At 39.0% G+C, this 16,829-nt stretch overlaps 1 protein-coding gene across 8 annotated transcripts; it reads left to right on the top strand.

Annotated features, from left to right (window-relative positions):
- Positions 1 to 884: 884 nt before the first annotated feature.
- Positions 885 to 15,489, top strand: RCY1 (arginine-rich cyclin 1). 8 transcript variants are annotated; one of them, XR_016527747.1, is made up of 12 exons: positions 930 to 1,305; positions 1,413 to 1,462; positions 1,847 to 1,916; positions 2,383 to 2,539; positions 2,711 to 2,792; positions 3,327 to 3,467; positions 3,760 to 3,929; positions 13,547 to 13,820; positions 13,936 to 14,347; positions 14,463 to 14,501; positions 14,646 to 15,070; positions 15,185 to 15,489. XR_016527747.1 is itself a non-coding variant. In XM_090310859.1 (11 exons), exons 4-11 carry the CDS (start codon positions 2,388 to 2,390, stop codon positions 14,705 to 14,707), a joined length of 1,332 nt encoding a protein of 443 aa, XP_090166985.1. In that variant the 5' UTR covers positions 930 to 1,305; positions 1,413 to 1,462; positions 1,847 to 1,916; positions 2,383 to 2,387; the 3' UTR covers positions 14,708 to 15,152. The 8 variants fall into 8 exon arrangements, 5 of the variants coding, with proteins under 5 accessions (XP_038879421.1, XP_090166985.1, XP_090166986.1 ...); XR_005480203.2 differs by lacking the exon at positions 1,847 to 1,916 and having other exon boundaries at positions 885 to 1,305; XM_090310859.1 differs by lacking the exon at positions 15,185 to 15,489 and having other exon boundaries at positions 14,646 to 15,152.
- The last annotated feature ends 1,340 nt before the right edge of the window (positions 15,490 to 16,829 follow it).

Below are 16,829 nucleotides of genomic sequence, written 5' to 3'. Positions count from 1 at the left end.
TCTTGCTATAAAAATTATTTCAAAATCTCCAACTAGTCATAGTCAACACTATTTCAAAACCCCTATTTGCTACCGTATTTATTATTTACTATTTTATATTCATCATTTTTTTTATTATTTACTGCAATGTTTACTATTTCCTCCTCAAACTAAAATAGTTTACACCTTAAACACATACAATTATAACTCAAACTAAAACAATTTACACCCTAAACGCAAACTATCATAACCCAACTATAATAACCTAAGACTATAATAACTAATTCATTGCCCCAAACGCCCCCTAAGTATTGTGTCAAATAGGATTCAAAACTTTTTAAAGTGCTATTTGACATTTTAAAAATTCAAATATTTACTAAACAATAAATTGAAAGTTTTTTCTTTTTTGGTAGCCATAGGCAAGGTGAGAGATTTGAATCTTTTACTTTTTGGATGAAGATACATGTTTCATATTAATTGAATTATGTTCATACTGACACAAAATTAAAAGTTTAATATCCAATCTAGAATGAAACATCAATTTTATTCCTCATAGATTAATTAATTTTTAAAAATTTCTCCTATGTGAGAAATTTATTAGAGGCCTTTAAAGTGTAAAAGTCCATTAGATACAAAATTCTACAAATAAATAAATTTAGGATCCTTGTATATTCTTTGATGATTTTCAATAAAAACTTTAACTATTAACATTATAATTCATGGTGGCTACCTACTTATTAGGATTCTAAGAATTATTCTTTAATAATAATTATTAGTGTGTAAGTTAGCACAGAGGAAGGGATATAAAAATAAATAAAAAAATAAAAAAATAGAAGATTTTTATAGACAAAATAAATAAAAGCTTTGTTTCTCGTTGAAAAGAAAGAAAAAAAAATCATAGTTTCGTAATTTTGCTAAAGAATAAGGTTATTTAGACAATTTCTCCAATTGTATTTCATATACTAAAAGAAACCCCTTCTTCTTCTCTTTTACATATCTAGCCCACCTTTGTCACCGCATTGATCCTCTCCCTCCGACACCGGCGTCCACCTCAACCCTCCGGTGGTAGCAGTTTTGCGTCGCAGGTCTTCTGCTAAGACTCACGGCACGGCAGTGCAACCTGCTCCGGCGAAAAACACGGCGGCACGCCTAATTCTTGCGGCATCTCCCTGACGTGTGCGAACTTCCTTTCAGCAACCTCTCTCTCTCGCAAATCTCTCCCTCCGGCGACCTATACTTAGAACTGACGTAACCTCCAACCACGTTAGGCTTGTAGCGGAAAACCCTTTCGTGCATGAACCAGCAAAGACTCACTCGATTTAAGCGGTAAAATCTTGATTATTCACTTATTTAGGGTTGATTAGGTTGTTCCATATTGAAAATCTGTTTATTTAGCTTTTAATCTTGGAAACTGTGTTTTTGAAATGAATTAGGCTGCGCACAACTTTGGGTTAGTAGAATCTTAGTTCGTGAAAGGATTTAGGTAAGTGGGTCATACCAGTAGTATTTTAGTTGTTTGCTTGTTTGATGCCTTTTATTGTTTGCGTGTTCTGAAATAGTTAATTGTGTTTCTTTTATTGATTTTTGAGATTAATGTGATGTATGCTGGATTTATTTGGTTTATGCATGTCGAGTGTTGTTTATTGAGGTCTATTAATCGATTATATTATAGAAAACATGCTGAAAATTTGTTAGGGAAATATTTATTTGAGTGCGAGTTGTTGATTATGTCAAAAGCTTGATGTCTAAGCTGAGCCAGGAAGGAAGTATATGGTAATTGGATTCATTTTGTCTTATCGTTGGAAAAATTCATGATTATTTGATGTGCAAAGAACTAAAGGTGTAGTGTGAACATACTTCAAGATAGATATAGGGGCGCTCGAGTCATTGATTACGTCAAAAGCTTGATGTCTAAGCTGAGCAAGGGAGGAAGCATGGTAATTGCATTTATTTTGTTGTATAAGTTGTGAAAATTCATGACTATATGATGTATAAAGAACTGAGGGCATTAACATGTTTTCAAGATAGGTATTGGGGCGCTTGAGTAAAACTGTACTGTTAGAGAGTGTTTTTTTTATGATTGTGCTATTAGTAAGAACAATTGAGTTTTCAAGCTTGATTTTGAGAAGGCCTTTGATATGGTTGACTGGGACTTGAATAAGCATGTTTCTTGAATTTTGGCACTTTAATCTCTCATGGTTATATATTTTTTTCTTTCTTTTGAATGCTGGTTATTGCTTATTTTGTCATATTTAAGAGGATTATGGAGGAATCAAGATGAAATGTTTAATCATGAAAACTAAACTAGAAGAAACAAATTAGTCTTCGTCAATTGTACCTGGTGATTTCTATTTGAGAGTTTTTCTTGATGTCAGTTAGTTTTTCTTTTTCCTTACTTCACAGGTCTGATGATTTACACAGCCATCGACACGTTTTATCTAACTGATGAGCAGTTAAAGAACTCACCTTCGAGAAAGGATGGGATTGATGAAGCCACTGAAACCACCCTGAGGATCTATGGTTGCGATCTCATCCAAGAGGCTGGCATATTGCTTAAATTGTAATTCCACACTTTTCTTTTCTAAAAATTGTAATGTCATGCTTTAAAACATTTCATGGTTTTTCCCTATGACATGGGAGCGAAGAGTGTTTGTGTGTGTGTGTATCATACTACCTGTGTAGTGTTACATTTTTTTTTTTTTTTTTTAAATTTTTAAATTGTTTCTTTCAGGCCTCAAGCAGTCATGGCTACTGGACAAGTTTTATTCCATCGATTCTATTGCAAGAAATCATTTGCCCGCTTCAATGTCAAGGTTATTTTTGTTTCAATTATTAGTTTTTCCGTGTTTACATCTATTAAACTTTCATAATTGAATGTAAAGGAAATACTTTTTAAATTCTACTTGGACTACTCTTTTCTAGTTATTGTACTGCTCCAATGTTGTCTATAATCTAGTTTGCTAGATGTCTTCTTTATTATCCTTTGTCTGCTGCCTTCTTAGATGTCTCTTTCCCTCTCGCTAAACCTCCCATTCTTTCAAGAATGGGTCAATCATCTAAAGAAATTATTTTTTTTCTGGTTGTTTATGTTCTTCAATTTTTCTGAACACTTGACATTTGCGTAATTAACTCAAGTTGTTTTATTAAGCTCATAAAAGGGTTAAGGGTTTCATTTGCCATGGAAGTATGGTTGTTTCATTACTAAAGAAAAAAACAAAGTTAAGGTTGTATTTTCTTTTATTCTCTTTTCTTTTAAAATTTTAATTTTTAACTTTTCTGATATTTTAAAAATATTTTTAATCTCCCCCCGATGTCATGCTTTATTGGTTTATGATAATTTCCTGCAGAAAGTTGCTTCTAGTTGCGTGTGGCTTGCATCAAAGTTGGAGGAAAATCCTAGGAAAGCCAGACAAGTAATTATTGTTTTTCACCGAATGGAATGCAGGAGAGAGAACTTACCTATAGAGTTCTTGGACCCTACTCTCAAGGTCTGAATTTGATTTTTTATCTTCAGGTTCTATTTTTCAATCTTAGGATCCATTCTTTCTTCTTTTTTAATTAAATGGTTGGTTGTCCTTTGCACAAAAAAGATAAAAAAGTTTGAAATCATATTGTGCAATCTAGCTTTGCTAATATTTTCACATATATTGATTCTGCCCCCTTCTTGGCTATGTTATAGCTGTTTCATTTCTCTTTATATTTTTCACTTAATTGACATCGTAGTTTTTTCTTTTATTATATTTACATTACATTTTAATTATTTTGTTTTATTTCAATCAGAAATATGCAGACTTGAAGATGGAGTTGAGCAGAACAGAGAGGCATATATTGAAAGAGATGGGTTTCATTTGTCATGTTGAACATCCGCATAAATTCATATCTAACTACCTTGCAACCCTTGGAACACCTCCAGAATTGAGGCAAGAAGCTTGGAATCTAGCCAACGACAGGTATAATAATCAAAAGTTTATTGCCATGTTGATTTTATTTTGCACGCTTATCTTCTCGTTTAGATTCAAAGAGCTCAAGTGAGATAATACAAATATATCGGTAAATTGCTTTTGAGTTACAAACTTAAAAATCTAGGGACCAAACTTGTAATTTATTAGCTGAAGTTCTTAGGAGGTCTTGGGTTGGCTCATGGTGGAAAGGGGGATTGTTCCACTTTGGACCATTGGCCAGCTTTTTCTAAACCTCAATAAGAAACTTGCTTTCGTTGAGTATAATTGAATAAATGAAAGAACAGCCTGATAGAACTTGGGTTATGTATTTACTATTTTGGCCAAATTGCCAAGGAAGCCGAGACTTCCCCCTGTACACCAGCTCCCTGAGCATTCACAAAATACAATCAAGATATGCCTCAGCTCACCCCCCTCCCTTCTTAAATACTCTAATTGGTAACTAATTGGATTTTCTTTGGGCCCACAAGATCACACAGCCTCTAACTAATTTTATTCCCTCACCCTCACCCATTTACATTTGATTCTCCATTTACATTTGCTTCCTTTCCCATATCTCTCTTATTTCGTTTCTTCTCATACTTCTTAATGATTGGGGGCCTATCACTACCTGCCCCCCAAAAGACCACCTTGTCCTCAAGGTGAATGCTTGGAAATTGTTCTTTGATTTGCACGGCATTCTCCCAAGTTGCATCTTCGGGAATCATACCATCCCATTGAATAAGAACCTCAAAATCGATTGGTGATACTACTGTTGTGCCAACCTTTCGTATACCTAAAATAGCAACCGAATGAGGGCTTAATTGTCCCTCGTTCTGCCATATCGGAGGAGTGGTTATCCTTGGAAACAATGTGCTGATTGCCTTCCGAAGTTGAGACACATGAAACACTGGGTGGATGTTGATATGTGTGGGAAGATCAAGTTTATATGCCACCAGGCCAATTTTCTGAATGATTTGGAAAGGGCCTCTGAAGCGAGGAGCGAGTTTTGAGTGCTTATGAATCAACAGAGAGCTTTGGCGATATGGTTTGAGTTTAACCTAAACCCAATCGGATATTTCAAAATTCACCTCTCTTCTTTTAGCATCCACAAGAGACTTCATCCGTCGTTGTGTTGCCTCCAGTGTACCCTTAAGGTTTTTGAGCATCTCATCTCTATCTTTTAATAGGATGTCCACTTCTCCAACCATAGCGGTCCCAGCTTCATATGAGACTAACGGGGGAACAGGTCGGCCATACACTACTTCATAAGGGGATTTCTTGATAGCTGTATGATAGGAAGTGCTGTAGTTGTATTCTGTCCATGCCAACCATTTGGACCATTTTGTTGGTGTTTCCATGGCAAAGCATTGTAGATATGCTTCTAATCCTCGATTGACAACTTCTTTCTGACCGTCGGTTTGTGGATGATACGATGTGCTCCGTTTCAATTGGGTACCCATCAATTTGAATAGTTCTTCCCAAAAGAGGCTTGTGAATATTTTATCTCTGTCGGACACGATGCTTCGGGGCACCCCATGTAGTCTTACTACTTCCTGAAGGAATATCCCTGCTACTACGGCTGTTGTGTAAGGATGACGAAGGGCGATGAAGTGTGCGTATTTTGATAAACGGTCAACCACCACCAAAATGGAGTTGTGCCCTTCAGATTTCGGCAAACCATCAATGAAATCCATGCTAATGTCGTTCCAAATTAGTCCGGTATAGGCAAAGGATGCAACAATCCCGTCAGCGCTAAGGACAAGTATTTGGCTTGTTGGCAAACGGAACAATCACCAACAAATGCACGCACCCGAGCTTTCATTCGCTTCGAGAAAAATTCCTTCTTGAGACATTGGTACTATTCTCTGTTTATACAATAAAAGTTCCCCTTTCAAAGTGTAGCCTTGTGGGTAAGGATTTCTAGCTTGAATACTATCTCAAATGCCTCTTAATTCTTCATCTTGATCAATCTGACTACTAAAGACAGCTGGGTCAATAGTATCCACAACACTCAACAAACTCAGTTCCATTGGCGAAGGTAATCGGGACAACGCATCAGCTGTCGAATTTTCTAACCCCTTTTTGTATTCAATCTTAAAAGTCATACTCGATTATTTTTGCTACCCATTTTTGGTATTCACCGGTAATGATTCGTTGTTCTAGTAAGAACTTAAGGCTCTTCTGATCGGTGCGTACTGTAAATCGTCGGCCCAATAAATATGGTCTCCATTTTTGGACAGCCATGACAATTACAATCAATTCACGCTCATAAACAGCCTTGAGGCTGTGTTAGTGGCAGGGCGTGGCTGAAGTAGGAAAGGGACGACCTTCCTGCATTAAGACAGCTCCGACGCCCACCCTTGATGCGTCCGTTTCCACTACAAATGGTCGGGTGAAGTCGGGCAGCCCTAAAACAGGGAGTTGTGCCATCTTTAGAGTCTCAAAAGTTGTCTGGGCTTCCTCATTCCACTTAAAACTATCCTTCTTGAGTTGTTGAGTTAATGAGAATGCAATTGCTCCGTAGTTAGCCACAAATTTCGTGCAAATGAGAAGTGGTTTGTAGAATGCGCCGTTTGGCCAATCACTGGAGGAAGAAAGAACATCCACATCCCATTTGGCAATGAAAAATCAGGTTGGCAAGATTTTAAGGACATGATCGAAGGCTGCATTCGAAATTTCAGAGCGTCCCCTGCTTTCCAGGTTAGTCCTCCTCCACCTAGTCCTTCCCCTAATCAGGGGCTGGTCAGTAGTCGTAGCCTTGCTCTTCCACCTCGTGGAAAAACCTTTTCGGAAGCTTTACAAGCATTTAGGTCCCTGAATCCCTTAGCTTCTCCTTTTTTTACTCTCCCCTATTCCACTCTCGAAAAAACAGAGTAACCAATCTTTTTGGACTCAGAAGAATTTTGATGTTTTGAATGAAGATTTTAGTAATTTATGGATTATTTCAAGATTATTAGCATCAAATGGGTGGAAGGAAATCGCCAAAGAGCCGAGTAAGGTTCTCGGTACCAATGTTATCATCAATCCCCTGTTCGCAGACAAGGCTCTAATCAAGATTAGCCAAGGAGACTTAAACGAAAAAGTGCCAGCTCAGGGCAAATGGAACCAATTTGGTCCCTTTCATTTGTTGTTGGAAAAATGGAATCCCCTTGGTCATGGAAGGCGATCAGTAATACAGGGTTTTGGGGGTTGGGTGTCAATCAAAAACCTCCCTCTAGATTATTGGTGTAGAAGCACCTTTGAGACAATCGGGGCTTACTTTGGTGGACTCATTTCAATTGCATCAGAAACACTTAATCTCATCAATTGCTTAGAAGCTAAAATTCAAGTCAGGAAAATCTTCGTGGGTTTATGCCAGCCACCATTGAAATTAAAGATGAAATTCGTTGAAGCTTTTATTTAAATTTTGGGGATATTACTTGCTTTCATCAGCCTACAAATCTTCCTAATAATGTACTATTCAAAGATTTCTCCAATCCAATAGACTTAATTCAACTACAAGAAGTCTTGAAGGACGAAGATGCCACCTCCCAAATTGATATTTCGAATGGTCCTTCCTATTGTCAGTTAAGTCCAAGCCAAAGTTCTCAAGAAGTCCAAAAGCGGTGGCAAAGAAGGAAGTCCAGAAGCCACAGGCTTCGAAAACCAGTAAGGGAGCTTCAGGGGAAGGTGAAAAGTCACCCCTTTTGGGTATTAACACCGTTAACTCAGAAATCCAAAGGCCTATACTTTTGAAAGAAGAAGTCAACCAGTCACTAAGACCTGACGAGGGAAATCTGTCAAGAAAGAAAGTTGAAAAGTCTTTATCCCCTGCCTTGCAGCCTCAGCCTTCCGAGAGTAAAAAGTTTCAATTGAAGAAAGTCGAAAAGTCTTTAGACTCAAGTATTTTGCCAGCAAAGGAGCCTCGTGCAAGTAATATGGCTCCTCGAGTTCCACAATCTGCTTTTAACTCTCCCTCGGCCATTAAGAAGAAAGAGAATTTGAAAAAGGGAGATTCAACCGACATTTCTCACTCAAAAGTTGAAAAGCCACTCGCGCCAAAAAGAAAAAAGAAAACAAAGTTATTAGGCCTTTGCAACGTGGTTTTCCCCTCAGCCTCTTCTTCATTTGAGAATGCCTTAACCACGATTGAAGACCAAGCAACCCTCAAGCCCTCTTCTCCCTTCCCCTGCCTTAACACAACTTCCCTGCTCCCCCCTGAACTGCCAGAACAATTGAATCCTCTGCCATTGCCCCCACTCCCCCCTTGTATTGCCAGGACAGTTGAATCCTCTGCCATTGCGACCCTCAAGCCCTCTCCTCCCCTCAGCATTAAACCACTACCTAAACCCTGCAAAACAATAACAAAGAGGCTCTACAGAGCACGCCAATCCTCATGCCTTTTCAAGTCATTTCCAAAGCACTTCATCAGAAGAAAGTATCTAAAGGAGCACTCTAAGAGCCTTTGTCTCAAATCCAAATCAGTGGCTGATCAGATTCCGGAAGTTAGAAGCACCTTTTCACAAGAGCAGCCTCATTCTAACAGGTCAGACAACCAACTCTCGCTCCCCCCTCTCCTCAAGCGACCAGTTTTCTACCCACCTAACCCGGATTGTTTCTTTCTGAGAGGAACTTCAAGCTTCTCCCCGGATGCCTCAATGAATGAAAAGAAGGATGGCTCTTTCGACTCCCCTTTCAGTGTGAGTAGTGAGGAAATTAATTGGAACAACACATCAAGAGAACAAGAAGTGTCAAAAACGGAAGATCCTCTACTTGTTGATTTAAATCCCCTGTTTCAGACAGAGGACAAGACCTCTGAGGTAAATGCCTTTAGCCCTGCTCCCTCCGCCCCCTCAGCAATCCCTTCTGACCTCCCAGCACATCTATTGAGCATAGTCTTTGATTGCAACCTAGTTTTGGATTGACTTATGACTGCCAAGGCTGCTCTCCAACTCTAAACACGAAAAGATGAAAATAGTGACTTGGAACACAAGAGGCCTAAAAAATAGTAATAAAAGGATGGCTCTCAAACGCTTCTTAAAGAAAATTAACCCCTCATTAGTGTTAATTCAAGAATCCAAGAAAGAAAATTTCGATGCAAGCTTTATTAAATCTATTTGGAGTTCCAAAGAGGTCGGCTGGGATTTTGTTGAATCCTTTGGTGCTTCTGGTGGAATGTTGACAATGTGGGATACTAACCTGATTTTGGTATTTGAAACTCTCAAAGGAGGTTATTCCCTTTCAATAAAATGTACCACTATCTGTAAAAACAATTGCTGGATTACTAATGTATATGGGCCAACCGACTACAAAGAAAGAAAATTTGTGTGGGAAGAACTACTTTCTCTTGCAGCTTATTGTGAAGAGGCATGGTGCATTGGTGGAGATTTTAATATCACAAGGTGGGCACATGAGAGGTTCCCTTTGGGCCGAAGTACTAGAGGCATGAGAAAATTTAATGGTTTCATAGAACAAGCGAAACTCTTGGAAGTCTGTTTGAGTAATGGGAGTTTCACCTGGACAAGGGAAGGTAGCTCAGTTTCAAGATCCCTTCTAGACCCGTTTTTTATATCAAAAGAATGGGATGAGTTATTTGAAAATTCAAGAGCCAATAGACAAGCCCGAATATTCTCAGATCACTACCCAATTTTACTAGAGGCTGGTTCTTTCAGTTGGGGACCCTCCCCCTTCAGGTTTTGCAACAGCTGGCTGCTCAACAAGGAGTGTATCCAAATCATCGAGAAAGCATGGTTTAATAGCAAAAGTACATGGTTGGGCTGGCTTTGTACTCAGTCAGAAGCTAAAAGGGATACTCTTGCCGACTTCTAGCTGGTCCTAACCTCCACAACCCCATCCGACTTCTTTGGTGTAATGCAATAAAAGCTCTCTTGGCAGACCTTTGGTTTGAGAGAAATCAAAGGATTTTTCACAACAAAGCTCTTGGATGCCAAGATCGCCTTGATTCCGCTTGCCGTCAAGTTTCCTCTTGGTGCATACTCTCCGAACTTTTCAATGCTTATAGCCTATCGAATTTCAACCTCAACTGGGGGGCTATCATCTTCACTTCCACCTTTGGACAGCAATAATTAGTGCCGGACGTCTGTTTTCACTTATTCTAGTTCCCCTCCCCCCCCCCAAACCATATCTTTGAACTCTTTAATTATTACCCTCAGTTTTAGGCCACTGTTTTGGCTTGTTTTCCGGTTATTGTTCCTTGATTTATACTCTTTTTAGTGTTTTTTCTCTCCTATGTGGTTACATTGGATGTGATGAGGGTGCTAAGGGGGTGTCAACCTAGTTGAGATGCCCGGGTGCACCTCCTGATCCTAAAAGAAGTCCTAGTATTTTCGTTTTTGTTCATTGTATAACCCTCTTGTACTTTGAGCCTTAGCTCTTCTCTATAATTTAATATAATGACCCGTTTTCTATTAAAAAAAAAAAGAAAAAAGAAGATATCATTCATTACCGAATGAAACATTGATGGGGCATTTTGTATTTCGAACGGTATGACCAAGAATTTGTAATGACCCTCATGAGTCCGAAATGCTGTTTTGTGGATGTCTTTGGGTGTTACTCTTATTTAGTGATACCCTAACTTCAAATCTATTTTGGAGAAAACCATGGCTCCTACTAATTCATCAAGTAACTCATCAACAACTGGAATCGGGAAATTATTTGGCACCATCACCTGATTGAGAGCTCTGTAATCGACACAAAATCTCCAGCTGCCGTTTTTCTTTTTAACCAACAAAACTGGGTTGGAGAAAGGACTGGTACTTGACTGTATAACCCCTGCAGCCGATATCTCCTCAACTAACCGCTCGATCTCATTTTTTGGAATTGGGGGTATTGGTATGGGCGAATGTTCACTGGATCGGCCCCTGATTTTAGTTCGATGAGATGGTTGTTGTGTCGCTCTGGAGGAAGTCCTTCGATGGGCTGAAGTATTGATGGAAATTTTCGTAAAACCATTTGAATGTCGGGGTGGCTTCCTTCATGGTCTGGTTTCTGGATTTCTTCAGCTGCGTGGGTTATGAGCGAATTCAGCTCCAACAATATTCCTTGACAAGCTTCATCATCGATTTAAGGGAGATTTGTGATTTCATCAGACTCCTATCTCCTTTAAGGTGCACCCACCTCGCCAATTTGGAAGTCCATCTCGGACATGCTTCGGTCGCACACAACTCGCCCTAACAGTATAAGCCATTGGACACCCAAAACAACATTAGCAATGCCTAGGGGTAAAGGAAAAAAAATCATTAATGATAGTGAGATTGGGAAGATTCAGTACCGCACCTTTGCAGATTTCGGTAGTCCGAACGAAATTTCCAGTGCCTAACATGATGCTATAGCTTGTCGTGGGTGTTTGTGGCAACTCGAGGATTGCCACTAATTCTTTATCGATGAAATTATGCGATGCGCCACTACCAATTAGAACCACCACATCTTTATCTCTAATTACCCCTTTTACTTTAATCGTTCGTGGTGAGTCGATTCTGGCTAAAGAGTTGAGCGACAACCCTACAATTCCATCCTCAGTTGTGTCCATCACCATCGTTTCTAGGGTTGCCGGTGGAGTTTCTTCGAATTCGACCTGCCCTTCACTCGTCTCAACCGCTAATTCTTCTCCTTCTTCGTCATGGTGTATTAAGATGCTTAGCTCCTTCTTTATGCAACAGTGACTCGGAGTGTATTTCTCGTCACATTGATAACATAGGCCCTTATCCCTCCGATTTTGCATCTGAAGGCACCGACGGTGAACGTCTTCCCATTCACGTCTCTCAGAGTCACCGAGTTGGAGGGAACACTCATGCTTTGGCTTGGGTTAAGAGAAATGGTTCAAGTTGTCAGGTTGCTGAAGTTGGCCTGACTCGGGGTGGAGTTGGAGCCTACTGAAGATATGGATGCGGTCGCTTTCGATGGGCTTGGACCTTCCCCTCCCCACTTCTTCCTACGAGCCTCCTCCGTGTCTTCTATTAATTGGGCCATTCTCATTTTCTCCTTAATCCCTTCGAGTTTGAACATCCGCATTTCGATCTGTATTTTTTTGAGCCCATTAACAAACTTGCTCTCTAGAGTTTTGTCCGACAGGTCTTTCGGAGGCCCCAATAACTGCTCGAATCGCCGTTGGTAAGCCCTCACTGTGCCCTCTTGCTTCAGAGTAAGGAACTGAGCTCGATGGTCTTCCTCTTTTGCCGGTAGGAAATGTACCACATGCTCCACCGCTTGTACGGGCCCCCGTCAATTCCTTTCGGGAAGGGAGGATTAAGAAAATCCTCCTTAAACTTGGCCCAGGTATCCATTGGCATCCGCTCCTCCCACTGCTGCTATTCGAGTGCCTCCCCTTCCAAGCACAGGATCGCCGCTTCAATCTTGTCCTTCTCCGTCAGCCGATTAACAACGAAATATCTCTCGACCCGATGAAACCATCCTAGTGGATCGTCACTTACTTCACCTTTGAAGATTGGGATCTCTAGCTTCCCCTTAACCTTATATCGAACAAAGGTACGTCCCTTTTTTCCTTCTCCATCTGGCTCCCTTTTCTCACACTCTCCTTAGTCAATGGTTGTTTCCCCTTTTCCGTCGCGGTTCGTTCAGATGAGCCTGAGTCATTGTCGCCAGGGGTCCCCCCTTTTTTTGACCAAGCTTCCAACGCATGTAACATCTTTTGCTCCAACATTTCCCCTAACGCTTCCAGTCTTGCTGCCATTGATTGCTTTGTTATTTGTTGCATTTCAATAAATCGTTGATCCATCCTAGTCTCCATCCCCACCTGCAATAGGGTTATTTGTTCCTCAAGAGCAGACATTCTAGTTTCAATTTTCTTCACCATTCCCCAAAGAACAATGGCTCTGATACCAAAATGATAGAACTCGGGTCATGTATTTACTATTTTGGCCAAATTGCCAAGGAAGCCGAGACTTCCCCCTGTACACCAGCTCACTGAGCATTCACAAAATACAATCAAGATATGCCTTGGCTCACCTCCCTCCCTTCTTAAATACTCTAATTGGTAACTAATCGGATTTTCTTTGGGCCCACAAGATCACACAGCCTCTAACTAATTTTATTCCCTCTCCCTCACCCATTTACATTTGATTCTCCATTTACATTTGCTTCCTTTCTCATATCTCTCTTATTTCGTTTCCTCTCATATCTCCTAATGATTGGGGGCCTATCACAGCCTAACTGAACATTGACCATCACATCATCACATCAGGTTCATTCAATTAGAACAGTCTCACCTAACGTTCCAATCTAGCACTAAGGCATGCCGATAAGGCCACTTACCTTATACCAGAAACTAAACAAGTCATCAGTTTCACCAATGAAAGTTTTTGACCTAACCTAAAACAGTTTCTAAAAATCAATACAAAATTTTGAGATCCCATTTAAATGCTGTACTTTACCTGAAATGTGATCAAGAGGGTTACTTTAATGGTTCTTGTCCGACATCACTCCTTGACCCAATTTAATCCGAACAGAAACTAGTCCTCAAAACTAAACAGAGAAGTTCTAATAACTAGGAGCTAAGTGAAATACCTGATTCTAATTCATCGGGTTTGGATCGAGTCATTATACCTACATTAAATTATTACATATTATATGAGATAATTTGTTAATTTAGTTTTTAATATATGGAGCAGTTTGCGTACAACCTTGTGCGTTCGATTCAAGAGCGAAGTTGTGGCTTGTGGGGTTGTATATGCTGCTGCTCGGAGATTTCAAGTACCCCTTCCTGAAAATCCACCTTGGTGGAAGGCATTTGATGCAGAGAAGTCAGGAATTGATGAAGTTTGTCGAGTTTTGGCACATTTGTATACCCTTCCGAAGGCACAATATATCCCAGTCTGCAAGGATGGAGATTCATTTACATTTTCTAATAAGTCATGGGATTCACAATCTCTTCCAGCCACCAAGGTGCTTTAATTTTTTGTTATGGTTATTATATATATAATATATTTTATTGTGCTGCCTAGTTTCGTATGATCTTTTACTGGCTGCATAAGTTGAATTTTGCATCTTTCAATTTCAGGAAGTTCCACAAAGCAGTCCAACAGCCAACGATGATACTTCTATGGTAAAAGCCACCGCTGGAACTAATCCTGAATCAGGGGGGTCCAAAGATGAGATGCTTAAATTAGCCTTAAACAAGCTCAAGGAATCTAAGAAGAGTGATGACGAATCCAAGAGCCATACGCTTGAAGCCACTACTAGGGAGGAGCTTGTGCCAAAATCAAAATCTGATCGAAGGGCTGAGATTGGTGAAAGGAACAAGGAGAGAGAAAGAGACAGGGATAGAGAAAGAGAGAGGGAAAGAGACAGAACCAAGTCTCGAGATCGAGATAGGGGTCGGGATTCTGACAGAGAACGTGAGAGAGAGGATGGAGACAGAGACAAAGCCAAGGATCGAGCTCATCGCTCAAAGGATAGGGGGAAGGAACTAGGTTAAATTCTAATTTGATTATTTCCTGCACTTTTAGTCAATCGATTTGACGGAATTCAGCCAATCGAGTAGATGGAATTCAATTCGAATAATAATATTTTCAATAATAAATGCAGGAGGGCATTTGGAGAAATCAAGACACCACTCGTCGCGAGGTATTCCTCCTGTTTCTCTTCTTTCTTTCCACGTTGAAGGAAAATTGACTGCTTCTTGAATGAGGGTGAAAGAAAAGATTAGATTTCGCTAGTTTCTGTGGTCTTTAATAATAACATGACAGGCAATTTTTTTCTTCTTTTCAGATCGTGAATACCATAGCTCATCTTATTCTTCACGCGATAAAGATCGTCATAGGCATCATTGATAGATCAGGGTTTGATCAAAATCTTCTACAATTGGTGGCATTGACATGTACATGCAGTTTAGTAGTCGGTATCTGGTTTCTTCTCTTGGATTTGTACCAACTTCAAGTACACGAGTATAGCGAATGAGGTGTCCTGATCTATCGAGATTGTACAAACAGAGGAAGCTTGTAAGCACCCATCTTGGCTCGATAATTTTCTGTTCAACCATTTTAGATGACTACTTTTCAGGTTAAGAGCCATTCAATTCTTACTTTCCAACTCCGTGAGCTTTTCTAAAATATTTTGCCTCCGAATGTTGGTGGGGCGCTGGAATCTGAACTTTGAGTTTGTATGAAGCCAGCTTTTAGGCCTATAATCAATAGGTACTTTTGAATACAAAGTTACAAGCTGTAGCATCTACTACATCTGGTTATCATTTTCGTCATTAATATTTTTTTTGCTCTCTTTTCTGGTTTTCTTGAATTGATTATTCTTAGGAATTGGAATCAAATTGATTGATATGAATATGAAGAATGTTGAATGGATGTATTGGCGTGATACTTAAGCGTTGACAAAGGTCGGTTGGTATCTGCAGCTTTTCCTCATTGAGATTGAGAGGCTGTGCCAGGAATGTATCAATGGTGTTGGACCTTAAGCTGTTTGTCACTCGAGTTACCGAGTATTTCAAGTACATTATCTTACATTTTTCTGTTCTCTTTAATTCGTGGAATGGTGTTATTCAGTTATTGACATTACTTGAACAAGATTTTCAAGTTCTAAAGAACAGTGTTATTGATCTTTATACTTTGAGTACTTGAAATGCATATTATTGAGCACTAATGGCAATGAAATTTGGATGATGTAGATAGATTTAGTAGTAAGTTGGATGGATATAAAATGAACGACATAACTGAACAGCTTCCTTTTATTTCACAATCAATTTCCACTACCCTCTGGTTCTTTCCAAAACCTATGGCATATGCCCATGAATCTGATTTGAAAAATACTTAGGGTTGTATCCATATTTGTTTAATTCAATTACGTGGTAAATTTTTATTTTTCTTTTTCTTTTCATTTTTTCTTTTTTAAAATATTTTTGTATCCTCTACAAAAATATTTTTGTAATACTTTCGTTTTTTTTGTTGTTTTGGTGATTGAAGGGCATGGAGATGAAGCTGCACCTGAGTATTACTCATGGTTTTAGGTTAGAATCATATTTTGTATTTTAGATTTCGAATAACAAAGGGAATTTGTCAATTTCTTTGAGACTTCAACATTTTATTGGCTTCCGACTAGAAGGAGAAAAAAAGAGAACTAAGAGCAACGAAACTCAAATTAATAGGTCGTAATTCAATAAAAAAAAAAAAAGAAATTCAATCAATGACCCATGACGTGAAAGAAAAGTTTTTCACCACGATTAAACTCTCAACTTCAAATTTTTTCCTTCTCATTTGTTTGAGCATATATGTGAATGACTTTTAACCAAGTGTAACTACTCGGCTTTCTTAAAAATAGACATGGGGTGTTACAAATAGTATATGAGACGAACCTATTTTAGTAAGATGTAGTTTGGGGACAAACCAAGGTAAAAGTTGGTGGACATGTAATGTCCAAGTTTAGAAATATATGAATGAACCGAGATTACATTCAAATGAGAGAGACCTCGAGGATATGTAAGTATGGTTAATAGTTGATAGCTAATACCTATACCAACGAGGTGTAACTTCCTCTTCGTAAGTTCTATCATATGAACTTCAAAGTTAAGAGTGAAATTTTCTAAGGAGCATGCGAGTGTGGATAAAACATGTTGAAATAAAGTCCAAGTTGGTTTGTAGGAATAGTCTTCACTCTTATAAAAAAAATTCTATAAATATCACAAACACTTTCAATATAGACGACATTTCAATATTCTATTCTCTTCACTTTCTCATATTTCTCTCATTTGCTCTTATAAAAGCGGTTGACCAAATCAAAGTTGGCCATAATCATAAGATTAATTTAAAGCACATTATAAAAGAATTGGTATATATAAAAGTAGTTCGGCTTATATAAGAAAATATGATTTAGATTAGCCCAAAAGTAGGCAAATCCATGAAGAAAAGATGAATGTGCAGATCTTGAAGCACATTGAAAGTTGCAAAA

This window comes from Benincasa hispida, chromosome 2, assembly GCF_027475165.1.
Source record: "Benincasa hispida cultivar pf3 chromosome 2, pf3_genome.v1.1, whole genome shotgun sequence".
Taxonomy (NCBI): Eukaryota; Viridiplantae; Streptophyta; class Magnoliopsida; order Cucurbitales; family Cucurbitaceae; genus Benincasa; species Benincasa hispida.
This window is presented reverse-complemented; position numbering and strand designations above follow the sequence as displayed.